At 36.9% G+C, this 12,960-nt stretch overlaps 1 protein-coding gene across 7 annotated transcripts in view; it reads right to left on the bottom strand.

The window, feature by feature from the left end:
- LOC124305311 (uncharacterized) overlaps positions 1–12,960 on the bottom strand; it is a 166,018-nt gene that overhangs the window by 106,965 nt on the left and 46,093 nt on the right. For 6 of the 7 annotated variants that reach the window (XM_046764566.1, XM_046764571.1, XM_046764564.1 and 3 more), the window contains 2 exons: positions 4,601–4,743; positions 3,930–4,273 (listed from right to left, as the gene is read on the bottom strand). In XM_046764566.1, coding sequence (XP_046620522.1) covers positions 3,930–4,273; positions 4,601–4,743 — 487 coding nt within the window. The remainder of the gene's footprint in view (positions 1–3,929; positions 4,274–4,600; positions 4,744–12,960) is intronic. The other variant, XM_046764569.1, reaches the window with a different exon arrangement.

The raw sequence follows: 12,960 nt of genomic DNA, 5'->3' as shown, positions 1-12,960 counted from the left end.
TTCTCTCGGGTGTTGCAGGTTTATTCCGCTTCTTTTCCAAATCGACCCGCAAGACCTCCTCGAGTAATTATACTACACGTGTGTAAGTACGCGAAGAACGGAGAATAACGAAAGCGCGGTTCATAACTGCACTGAGAAAAATTTCATTTGTTACAGTAACTAGAAAAATTGAGTAAGACAGGTATTGTTAAAAAAAAACTGTTTGAATATTGTTGGGATTACGAAAAACGAGGTACACGCCTAACCATTTTGCGCTATCAGTTTCTCAACTTTACTCTACCTTTTTAGTTAAATAAGGCTTTGACGTCAATTTATCCTTGCACGAGCATTAAATTTTCGCAACAGTTGCAAGAAAATCTAGCAACAGTGATCGTAATGAGAAAGAATAGTAATTTTTTAGAAAAATAATTTTTATTTTTTACCTGGAACTATATTTTTCGATTGTGGTAAAAAATGAAAATAGTCAAGAACCGAGCGGTAACCGGAACTAAAAATTTCTCTCAGTGTGAATAAATAACGAATTCTTACAATTAGTAATAGGATCTGGAGGTAGGGAGAAAAAATGGGGGTAAAAACTCGATCGCAATCGCCTCAATTTCCGTATCCCACAGACTGCAAACCTCTGCGGGAGTATAAAATAAAAACTTCACCATGCCCCCCCCCCCCCCCCCTTACTTCGGTTTCATCTCGCCGCGCAGCAGATTCCCCGGCATGAACGAGTTTCATTAAACTTTCCTGTATAATGTACGCGTACTTTGGACCGTAAATTTCGTCTCCCTTACTTTTCATTACTGCCGTTCTCTTTCCGAAATACGATAAATTAAAGTGTTACATACTACGAATAGATAGAGAAGTGGACAAATTATTGTAAATGCATAATAACTCGATTTATTTAGTTATTCAATTCGACTGGGATTCGTATCATTCGAAATTATATTCATAGAGCCTGGTTTACGTATTCGAGAAAACAAAGAAAAAATTTATCACACAGTCTATTGGTCGAAAGCACAGTTGTCGACGATAAAGTTAATAAGATGAGATTGTTTCAATCGTAAAATGAGTTATTTGAAATGAAATCGATCAGCCGAATTGAAGGATTAATTTGTATAGGCGATAAGTGTTAGAGTTCGACTTGTGCTTGGTTACAATAATAGAAATACATGGGGTTAAATTACACGCATAAAGTAGGAAAATAATTATGATATTAGTCAAACGTCGAGATTCCAAATTCCCTGGCTGGCCGAATATCGTGGAATATTTATGCCTTAAAATTTTTTTTGAAGTGAATTTTACAGCTCTGTCGTCGTCAAATTGAATATATATTTCGTACAACAAAGGTATACGAAAGACGTGATATTCTGAGTACAGTTGGGGATAGCCGTTGGCAAACCGAGGTGGATCTGTGAAATACGTCAGGTGCATGCGAAACTTGAACGACGGATGAAAGAAAAAAAAAAAAAAAACAGGAAAACAAAAAGAGATGAAAAAATTTCTGACAGCGAATGTGTGTCTATATATCTACGCTAGGATAATGATGATAACAAACATTTTTATCACGGTTATAATAAAACTGCGACACTTATCTGTAATTATACTTTTTAACTTTATACTATCTTCTCGATAAGTGTTGATAATTATCAGTTAATCATTATCAATAAATCATTAAATCCTCCGTAATTGGAAAATAATTCTCGATTGAGGGAAATAAAACTGTTTCAACATACAATAATATTTTAATTCTAATTAATTACTTAGCCGTCGATAAAATACCTAATGAAGTTTGAGTGGAAAAAAAATTAAATAAAATCGAATTAACAAACGATCGGAGTTTTAATTACATTACAAACAATTTTAAACCGCACTCGTTTCATAATTTGATTGAAGCTCCAACACTATATGAAGGATATTGCAAAGCTTCTGAATTAAATCAAGAAGTCTACATTCCGAAAAAAATTTCAGCATAAAATATTATTTTACCTTTAAAAAGAGGGAGGGTAAAAAAATATTTAACAAAATATGTATGTATACTAAGAAATAGTTGACACTGAAAATATTCGACACGCTTATTAACCCTTTCAGTCACGAAATTCAGTACGTATTTGTCGACGCTGATTGCGAATCTGATGTCAAATTTAATAAAATTAAAAACAATCCCAACAATGGGGTGAAAACAGGGTGAATATCAAATGTTTTAGATGGTGGTCTTGAATGAAATTTGTGTGAATATTTATTTTAGGACAGTACGATTTTAGGTCGAGAATAGGTGTAAACCCCAATACTATCTTTATGCACCCTTAAGAAGGGTGAAAAGCACCCCTATGCATTGAATAATGTAAATCTAATGGCCATTCTGAGATCTCTGTTTGTTGACCAATGAATTTCAAGTGATTTTAGTATACGATTATCGTCAAATTTATCCGCCAACGGATTACATTCACGAAAATACCATTTTTTTTTACATATGTTTATTTATAACAATTACAAATAATTGTGGATTAAAAAAAAAATTCTAATAATTCCAAAGTGTAAGTATTTTTTGTACCGGAAAATGCAAACAAAAATCAGGATTTTACATGGAATGGAAAAGAAATGACAAAAGAAAAAAAAATGGCGTCACTATAGCGGCTTCTGGGACTGAAAGGGTTAAATTACAAGTACATATATATATGAATTAGATGTGTGATATTGTCTGATAGCGTAGTTATAAGAGTCCGTTTTATACTCCGAGAGTGATTGAGAGAAAAGTGATTGTTTTTTCCGTCCGTTACAGTGATTCTGTACTGAAATAATTAATTCCGAGCATCGGAACTTCGAACTTTGACCGAGGAATTGACGTGAATTCGTTCGGAAAACGGATCGAGCCTCGATTGCGGTATAAATTCCGAACCTGTAATTAACCGGGTGCGTAACATGGAGCAAATAACCGAAGATATAAGGTCGAGTGTAACCCGATCCAACCGCACCCTCGCCGAGCCAAACATCCGATGAAATACTCGATCCGACACGAGAGCCAGTCGGCAATTTCTTTATGAAATTCTACAAATAATAGAGGTCTCAAAGCTTTCATGAAACCGCTACAATTGTTGTCGATAAGAAATCTTGAGACTTGGAATGGAAAAAAAAATAACAATTTACAAAACCGTGTAGATTGAGAGCAAAACTATTTATACATCAAATCTCACGAAGATTCGTCCGACTTCCGAAGACTGATCAATTTTTGGAAAACTTATGTAGCTGCCATTTTATAGTACGAAATCACGGAATGTTAAAAATGTTCCGGATACTTGATTTTTCACAAGATATAGGGCTCAAGATTTCTGTCCGTACCATATTTTATTTTTTTTTTTTCACGTTAAAGGATATGTGAATAAAATGAGGATCATAGTTCCAAGTCCCTACGGTAAATTCCAATTTTGTTTTGGCAAACAAAACGGAAGTGAGGAGAAAAAAAAAAAAATTTATCAAAGTAGTTGTATGCCGTTGTATAATATAATGGAAGAAAATTTTTTTTAGTTCGTCTGAAAACAAAAAAAAAACACATCTTTTTCCCAACCGAGTGGGCAAAATAGTAGGTACATTTTCACACTAGTTTAAAAATGAAATCGAAATATCTAGTTAGATCAGAAAGAAAAGATATATCGATTCGATTCCCCAACTAGTACGGAAATGTTCTATTTTACGCACTAATTTAGATACGCAAAATCGAATTTTGCACACTCAGTAAGGAAAAACAGTACGCGTGTAAGTGTCTACGGCACTCGTTTCTTTTGCCGTCCCCGCCACGCTCGGTCAAGAGACTAAACCCGTGCGGGAATCACCTTTTTGCCGCACTAGTTGCGCAATCCGCCATCTCGTGACAAATTGAGTGTAGAAAGTCTGGGGAAAAAAAAAAAAATGCAAGAAATATAATAAAATGTGAGTAAACTCACCACCATGTCAGAGCCAGTCCTCGAGGCGTCACTGACCGCCGAAGGACTCCGTTCGACGACAAGACCCGGTGTCGCAGCGGCAGGGGCGGATGGTTGAGGGTTGTTTTGGGTGGCTGGATTGACGCTCGAGATGCTCGATGTCGCGGGCGGTGTTCCGGTAGCAATCGAGGACACTGCCGTAGATACGGATACTGATCCTGCACAGGAATGAGGTTCCTTCTCGGATTGAGTCTGACTGCCAGCTCCTGCGGCACCGGCGGCGACACCAGAATTTCCTCCTGCCGTCGCTGTCGTCGAATTTGAAGCCCCGGACAACTCATCCGGCGTCAACGAGCTCCCAACTTCTTTAACGCAATCAACATATTCCAGGATACTCAAACAGCCCCCCGGGATGTTCGTCAAGGTTTTTAAAACACGCCAAGTAAAGAGGAAGTCTCAATTCCTCGACGAAATTTAACGATCCATATGTTGAAAAATTTCCCTCTATATATATATATATATATATATATATATATATATGGGGCATTCCTCGAAACTTTTCGAACTTGAACCTTTTTATCAACGATTAGAAGCTTTTGACGATTTTCAGAACGAACAAAACAGACGGCAGGTACGGTAAATCGATTCGTGCAATATTATTATTCAGTGTTTCTGGAAAAGTGTTCACTTACCTTGGGCGCTTCTGGCAACGACTAGCTCAACAAGCCCGCGGGCTTTTTGCAATATTGAAATCGCCTGCTCGTGAGAGATGTTGGAATCCAAGGGTTGTCCATCTATCGCCAATATTTGATCACCCTCGACTAGACGACCGTCACTGTAATTCAATGGAAAATAAGGATCATTACATGGAAAAAATTATTTTACGCAATAAAAGTTATTATATCAGGGTGGCGATAATCATGTTCAAATAAAATTTCTATAAAAAATTCACAATTCCATGATCATTTTCCACAAAACTTGAGTAATGTTGGATTTCTTTCAAGACCAAAAGCTCCAGAAGTTGTGCACCTTCAATGCGTAAATTTAGATTCAAAAACACGTGGCATTGCTTTGTTTTACATGAATAATTATAAATTGAACAATACCATTTTCGAAAGTTAGCTTGGCTGAATATATAAAGCATAGTCGAAGTTTGAAAAGAACTGATATCATAATTCCCTCATTTTTCTCTCACGTTTCCCTCATTTTTCTGGGTAATAGAAATCCCCTGACTATTCTCATTATGTATATATTTCAAAAAGCGTTGATGTACCGCAGTGGTATATAATAATGAGTATATATATCATAGAAAATTCGGAGAAGAGAACACGTTCCAGTCAAATGAGTTTGGAGAAATATTCTCGTGAATGTTAAAACCAACTTACAGTGGTAAGCACAAAACATATCAGCAAAATCCCTGGTTTGTATGCATAACGCAATCGACCACTAAAATTATACCGATGGGGTGATGTTATCGTAACGATCTTGTTGACGAAGGGATTACACGCTAATAAACGAGGCTTGTTCCTAAGTATAACCGCAGTAAGAATAGGAAAGGTTAACCCGAAAGCGTACAATCTGCATGCTTCGCATGAATTTAGGAATACGAATGAATAAATTTGGAAAATAAAATCTGGATTCATTCGTCTGGAAAAATTTTTAAATTTGAAACATCGAAATTCCGAATGATCGAAGATTTTCATTTCTTGGTGAAATTTCACCACTTTGATTTTCTTTGTTGTGGATTTTCGATAATTTTTACGTTGGAATCCCGGTCATTCCGATTTTCGGTTTTTCTCATTTTTAACACCTACTCGATGACTGAACCGCGTTGTGTGAGTATATTTTAATTTACGAAATTTTACTTCATCGAAACTTTATTTTTCGGAACTTTGCTCTATCGTAACTTGAATTTTCGAAATCCTGCATTTCGAACTTTGAACCCTCGGCTTTCCGACCATTCGAAACTCTGTTGTTTCTCCAAACTTTGACTTCTTTGCTTCAACTTTCGTCACCAAATGATTAGAAATTAAGCGATTTCGAAACTTCGAACCCGCCCCAAGACAAAAATATACGTCATTGCCAGTGTGCCGATTGGAAGAAAAAAAAAAAAAAAAGAGGAAAGAACGAAGTGGAATATAAACTTACTATTATAACCAATATCAATGAAATACCACGTAATACCTACATATACAATAATTTGCAGTTGAGCAGCTGTTTCCAGAAATCGAGACCACGGTTACAAGAATAAAATTTGAATCCGAACAGACCTCGAATAGCTGCTTGGCATGAGGTATATTACATATGCATGTATACAAACATCCATATATACATATATATATATACACACAATATAATATAACCAAACCAACGTAGTGTACAGCAATAAAATAGGATCTTGAAACAAAGGTTTGAAATGTAGATGAGGTAGAAGTTTGGAGAACGATGTAGGTATGTATACGTATGTGTGTACATAGATGTGTGTTTGCGTACGTGTGCATGGACGCATATACCCTACAGAGAGGGGGGAATGTTGGGTCCACGTAACGCGAAACCTGGTGGAAAGTAGAATGTAAAAGGGAATAGGAGGGAGATATGGAAGCGGGATCAGCTGCATGATACGAGAAAGAGAAAAGAAGAAGGAAAAACGTCTCCAGGCCGCCGCGGTACGGGCATATTCCTCAGGGAATCTCTCTCGCATAAAAAAAAAAAAAAAAGTACGCACACATACATAGGAGTGGGTATAATGCGCATGACGTGCTGCAGCGGCGGCGGCTCCGTGGGATTTCCATTTTTCAATGGAAGATATATATTCGTGTTTACACCCACGCAGACACTCGTAACCTGTATTCATGTACGTGCATTTATATGAGTGACAAGTATAGCGCGGCTCTCTAAAAGCTCAGCCAGGTTTTTCCTTCGACTTTTGTCAACGTTTCCGTTACTTTAGTTGCTTTATTTACACGTGTGCGGCTTGCGAGCAGTCATAGAACTTTTCACTGTTCGCAACTCCTGCGGATCAATATATTCGTAACTACTATTTGACAATCAAAGAGCCTCCGTAAGATGAGGCCGAATTTTTCGCATTTCGGAGGCCGCGTAAATTTTTTCGAAACAAGGGCTAAACTTGTATATTCTTACCTACCCCTAAAATAATTCAGTAAAGCCAAAAACATCCCCTAAAATAGGATGTGTCTGTATACGAATATTTTTTACACGAGTATTTATTGTATAATACTTGAAATTCTACATGTATACCTTAGCATGGTCTTTATTTTGGAATTTATTGATATTTTACCGGGACGTTCCCCTCTAAAAATTTGTTCCAAGATGCAGTTTCTCCTCTTCTCGTTATAACACGCTAGAGTCTTACAAAAGGAGGGACTCTGAGGGAGGATCAACAGGATAAGGACGAAAAGGACGAGAGCTGTTAGCACATCATCGCAAACATAGCGGCAGGCGAGATATGTGAGGAATATATTTGAGATTTGATTCTGATTCTACTCGTGTGAAGAAATTTTATTCCTTTTTTTGATAAATTTTTATACCTATACGTGAATTACTTTTCCCGTCTGTTTTCATTTTTTTGAAATTCGACTTTTTTAAGACATACTCGCACGAATTATGAAAATAAGAGTTACCGAAAGTGAAGGAAAATGACCTGAATTGCAATTGTGACCTGACGAATATAACGAAATACGTGAGCAATTACGAGTACAAGAGAAAGAAAGAAAGAAAGAAAGAGAGAGAGAGAGAGTAAGAGAGAGACAGAGACAAAAAACAAGGGAACTAAAAAGAGAGTTAAGGGTGAACGAAATTTTTGCATTATCACGTTCAAGCGAGCAAGCGTGTGACGATTACACGCAAAATTTAACACAACGATGAAACAGGCATCGGCTTGCGGAAAGTGAACAATTAGTCACGTGTTAATCCTTTGAAGAAAGCGTTAAAACGTCGTAGACCTGCAGTAATACGCATGCGGTAATATGCAGTAATATGCTCAAAAAAAGGTCAAATTTTGAATATTTTCCGTTTTTTTTTTTTAAACCTTTTGTTGCAATTTATGACGTATAATGCTGATAGAATTCGTTCTGATAAAATAGTCCGTTGCGGTAATAACAGTTTAGGCTAAATAAATAAAAATGGGCAGTCGAGACTTGAACTTTAATATCTTAGGTTTTATTTTAATCAACCATCGCAACAGTAATTTATAACTGATTTTTTTTTTTTTTTCGTCCCTGCAATCAGACTTATGATGAAGGTAATCAGTATATCTGATGAGAGTATTTTTCTATAACAATTGTCGTGACATTGGAAAGAATACGCGTGTTCGGAACACTGGCGAGGACGGTGTTTATGTAGGTTTATCGAAATTTGAAAATACTTGTGTAAGAAATTTTCTCCCCATTTTTAAAGGGTCCATAAAAATTTTATACTCCCTAAAAATTTACGGACCGCCCTGTAATGGTTTTTTTTTTTCACGACCCAACACGCCTCTCTAGGAATTCTTGTTGAAAAACGAAAACGTACTAAGCGAATAAATCCTTGTTAGAAACTCCCACTGTAAGTCTATATATAAATTCGAGGCACGTATAAATTTCCTAAGGTTGGGTTCAAACAACATATGATAATGGTACGCGTTATATATACACGTGCATACATTACGCACCTGTGATTTATGTTTCACCCGCCAAATTTTAGTGGGTACGTTTATCATGAGTTACGAATTCATAAATTGTGTACACATTTATACACCACAATATAAGATAGCAGACGTATGAACGGTATTCGGAACAAAAGAAAAAAGAAAAAAAGAAAAAAAAAAGGTTATACCAGGTACAAATGTAACGAGATGATGTTTTAGGAGAAATCGGAGTGATTTTTTTTTGGACTATTATGTGCACCTAATTGAGTTAAACAAGAACTCCCGCGAGAAAATAAATTCGCAAATTGACAAAACGCAGTGAATTTTTTTACCACAGCTGAAAAAATTCTAAGGTTAAAAAAGTAACACTAGTACTTAACGACGCAATGAAGCAATGATCAAAATTTAATGATAATTCAGGTTTATTAAAAAATATGAGTAATCACAGAAATGCAAATCTTCGATCATTCGAAATTTACGATAACCCTTCGATGACACTCGGGGTCATTTTGACCGGGACGAATTTTTCATTCAATGCTCACTTTTCCGTAATTGAAAACTGTCGATAATTTTTTCAAACGATTCGATTTTATATTTTCCAAATTACAATTTTGCAGACATATTGAGAAAAGTTTAAAGTATGTCCGTGAATTTTTAACCTAAAGCCCGACCAAAGGATCGTGTTAAAGACAGGTGAACAAAGAATCATCCGGGTAAAAATCTTGGTCAGAAGTAAGTGCGTCAAAGAAGGGTTAATGGATATCTGTTATATCAACGGCCTTTGATTTTCTAAGCCCTAAAAAATAACGTTTCGGTATCTCCGACAAAATTGTCACCTTATATTCATACGCAGGTATATAAAGTGCAGTTTACCCATGGTATAAAACGTGCGGTAGAAACTGCAAACAAGAGATATAAAGACGACGAGAAGAGAAGAGGATAGTCATCGGTCCTTCCCTTCATAATACAAAGGTAGGTGTCTATGCAAATGCGGCTCAGTTTATATACATGAGGGAGCATCCCCGGAGGTTAAACTAGCTTCGAAGAGCGTCTCTGTACGAACCTTTATACCTACTACAACCTACCCCCGGCAAGGTTGCAGGCGGCTTTGGTTCGTTCAGTTTCTACCGTCTCTGCTCTGGTTACACTTCGGTCGCGAGTTTCGACGCAGGCGCAAAAATTTCGCCTGTTATTATACGGACCTGACGGTCACTTTGAAGTTAACATTCGACACCCCCTCGGCGACCTGCAAACCCCGCAAAGACACCGCAACTTTTCGCACTTGTTATACCAGGTATACTTATTAAAGTGCCGCGAAGAGAGTCGATTACGAAATCGGCCGGGGAGTCGGAACGGGATTTTTAAACCTGGCAAGAGTTCAGAATCAACTGCATGGATTGCAGTATTAGGTTTTCGATAAGGAAGAAAATCTGGGCGTTCAGATTTGCGCGAAATTTTTTCAGATTTTTACCCAAAATATGGAAAAATTTCAAAAATGATAATTTTTTTCCCCAAATTTACCTATGTTCATAAAAATTACAATTTTGCAGGAATCTTTTTTCAATGATTCAATATTTCTCAGGAGGCATTTAAACCACGGTGATTTATTTTGCAATATTTGAGAAACGTCTTGAAAAAAAAAAAGTTTCGAACTGATAGGATGAGTAGTTCTGAAACTGTAGATCAGAGTGGATTCGGTTGTAGAAAAAATAGGTACGGAAGATTAATGAATAAAGTCATTTGAGAAGAAAAAAAAGCGCTGCAGTTTACAAATACGGTGAGTTGAAAAATGTTTCATCTGTAACTCGCAGCGCGGCTCGAAAGCTTCAGCGCAAAGCTTTAGAGAGTTTAATTTCAGTCTGAACGCTTTTCAAATTCGTGCGGTAATCCGGTTACGACAGTTTTCTCTTTGTTTTTTTCGCTCTTTTTATTTTTCTCTTGCTAACGCTTCGTTAACTCGATATTTAACGTGGTAGAAGTCGCAGAGTTGCACGAGTTATTACACACACAAATTTTCCGAAAGTACGTGACATATTAAAGTAAGAGGCAGAGCTTTTCCGTTAAACGTAACGTGTAATATTTTATTCCTCTAACACATACCATGTATTTGTACGCGAGTGAATTTTGTTTTAAGGTTAAACATATGCGAGTAAATTCTTGAATGCGTGTATATTAATCACATTTGCAGCAGCGCACGAAATTTCATCATATTTGCGCTGCGAGTGAAGTTGAAAAAGGATAGAAAATAAAAAGAAAAGAGAAGAGAAGGAGAAAGACAACAAAAGAAAGAAAAAAAAAATTTATGTCGTGAAATAAAATGAAACTTGTAAACGAGAATTCTGGAACGAGGAGGCCGAGATAAGAACGAGTTTCGTGTAACTAATTTACTTTATTTCCGATCTTGATTCCCTAATTTAAGGTTCAAGAAATTATTCCCCGTTGGAAGTTTTCCTCCCTCCTTTGCCCTGAACCTAATTTCACAAGTTTAAAGTAGGTGTACACGTTTTAAAAGCCTGAGGTATACATAAAAGAAACGCGGTCCGAAAATTTTCCCAAGGTATGAGAAAAATATTCAAAGAATTTTATAATTTTGCTTCGAAACCAAGCAAAAAACCCAGATCAAAAAAAAAAGAAGAAAAATTTCCCTACATTACAGAAAAAATTAAGTACGTGGAAAATTTTCTCGAGGTTTTTCCGCCTTTACATTACTTGTGATTGATTTATTTTTATTTTTTATTTTTTTTTTTACTTTCAGCTCGTTAATACGATCCTAGATTGTAGATGTAATATATGCATAATGTACTTGAATTTTGCTTGGGGTAAATCAGCGAGTATTCAAGGGCCTGATAAACTATACGATATACGCGTCAGAGCCAAACGCCGGAAAGTTAACAATTTGGCGTACATTAAATACATGGCTAGGCTACAATGTGGTGAGAACAATATCTTGAACAAGATTAATCACTCCGCGAATCCATCAATTAGATCACCGACGTCCTTAATTCCTACGCAGCATGCGCCCTTTCATCGAGTTATTAATCATATATGAACGTGATGTTATAGACAAAGAATATAAGCTTCCTCAGCAAGCGGTCGGCGAGTCAATCGATTGAATTATTTCACCTGTCCACGTAGAGACGGTATCAAGGAAAATATCAATTATCATAATTGGTGGCAATGAACTCGGTGGAAAACATACCTCGATCACAAAAATCGTACACAGCTAGTTTCGATTTTTATTTGTACATTGTATGATTTAATTATCGTGCTTAGGTAATTAGCGACTGTTTATACGTGGATTATGAAATATCCGTCTTTGAATTTTCGCATCTAATGTGAGAATAATTCAGAAAAACAAAAGCTTCGCGACGGATGAAATTTATCCTACTTTATTTCGTCGACATGACAACGATCGAAGTTTGGAAAAACGAACGAAAAAAAGAAAAGAAACATTTTTTCCCCGAAGTTGCGAAGAGAGTATAAAAAGAACGTATCGAGAGTGAAGACTCGGAGTGTGGAAAGTGCACCGCTGCACAAGTGCCTCGGTAAAATAAGGGTGGTTTAATAATGCAACAGCCAAAGAGCAGCGGCGCGATTATAGACGTTGAAGTCAGAGCGATGGGTAAAAAATTGAAAAACTAACGGGGTCAGTTGTGCAAAGCCTTCCGGAGTGTCCGAGTGTTTGTCTGTCCTTATGATGGCTGTAAAAGCGTTCGCAAGCCTGCAAGCTGTCCCCCTTGTGTATTATTCAGAGCGGGAATGAGCGCAAGCTCGCGAATCGATAATCAACAGTTTTTGCTTCTCTCCCTCCCTCCCTCTCTCTCTCTCTCTCTCTTTCGCGACAGCCTTAGAGACCATCGACTACGCTACCGGCGTCGTCGTCGTAGTTTCGACCTCTTCGTGACAATGCGCTACGTATTTTTGGATCGATGAATGACGCGCGGAGAGTTATACAAACGTCCCGGCTGCATGGTTACATTTGTAAACGATGCAAGCCACCCGGAAAACCGATTTGAAATATTCAACGAGCTTTCGATATATTCGTTCTATTTCCGTAGTTCGCTGATTTGTTATGTATGGACACCGTGGAACACCCTGAAGAGTTTGTTCGGGCTGAAAGAATGATTCTGTGAAAAGTGATCGTTCCACGTTACGTGGAAGCTCGCGCTCGTATGATTATTCACTTTTTGTCACATTTTTTTTTTTTTTTTTTGAATTCATCAAGAAACACGTTTTGACACTTCGATTATCATTTCTTTCATGACGTTTATATTCAATCCAAAGATCACGATCCATAACGCAACGATACATCATTCGAGAATCTTATTCCCCTGAGTTAAAAGTTCATGTTAAATTACAAATATTTTATGAGATTGAATTCAATTAACAATGTAACTTGATATTATA

This window comes from Neodiprion virginianus, chromosome 5, assembly GCF_021901495.1.
Source record: "Neodiprion virginianus isolate iyNeoVirg1 chromosome 5, iyNeoVirg1.1, whole genome shotgun sequence".
Taxonomy (NCBI): Eukaryota; Metazoa; Arthropoda; class Insecta; order Hymenoptera; family Diprionidae; genus Neodiprion; species Neodiprion virginianus.
Note: the sequence above shows the minus strand (reverse complement) of the source record. Positions and strands in the feature narration are given on the sequence as shown.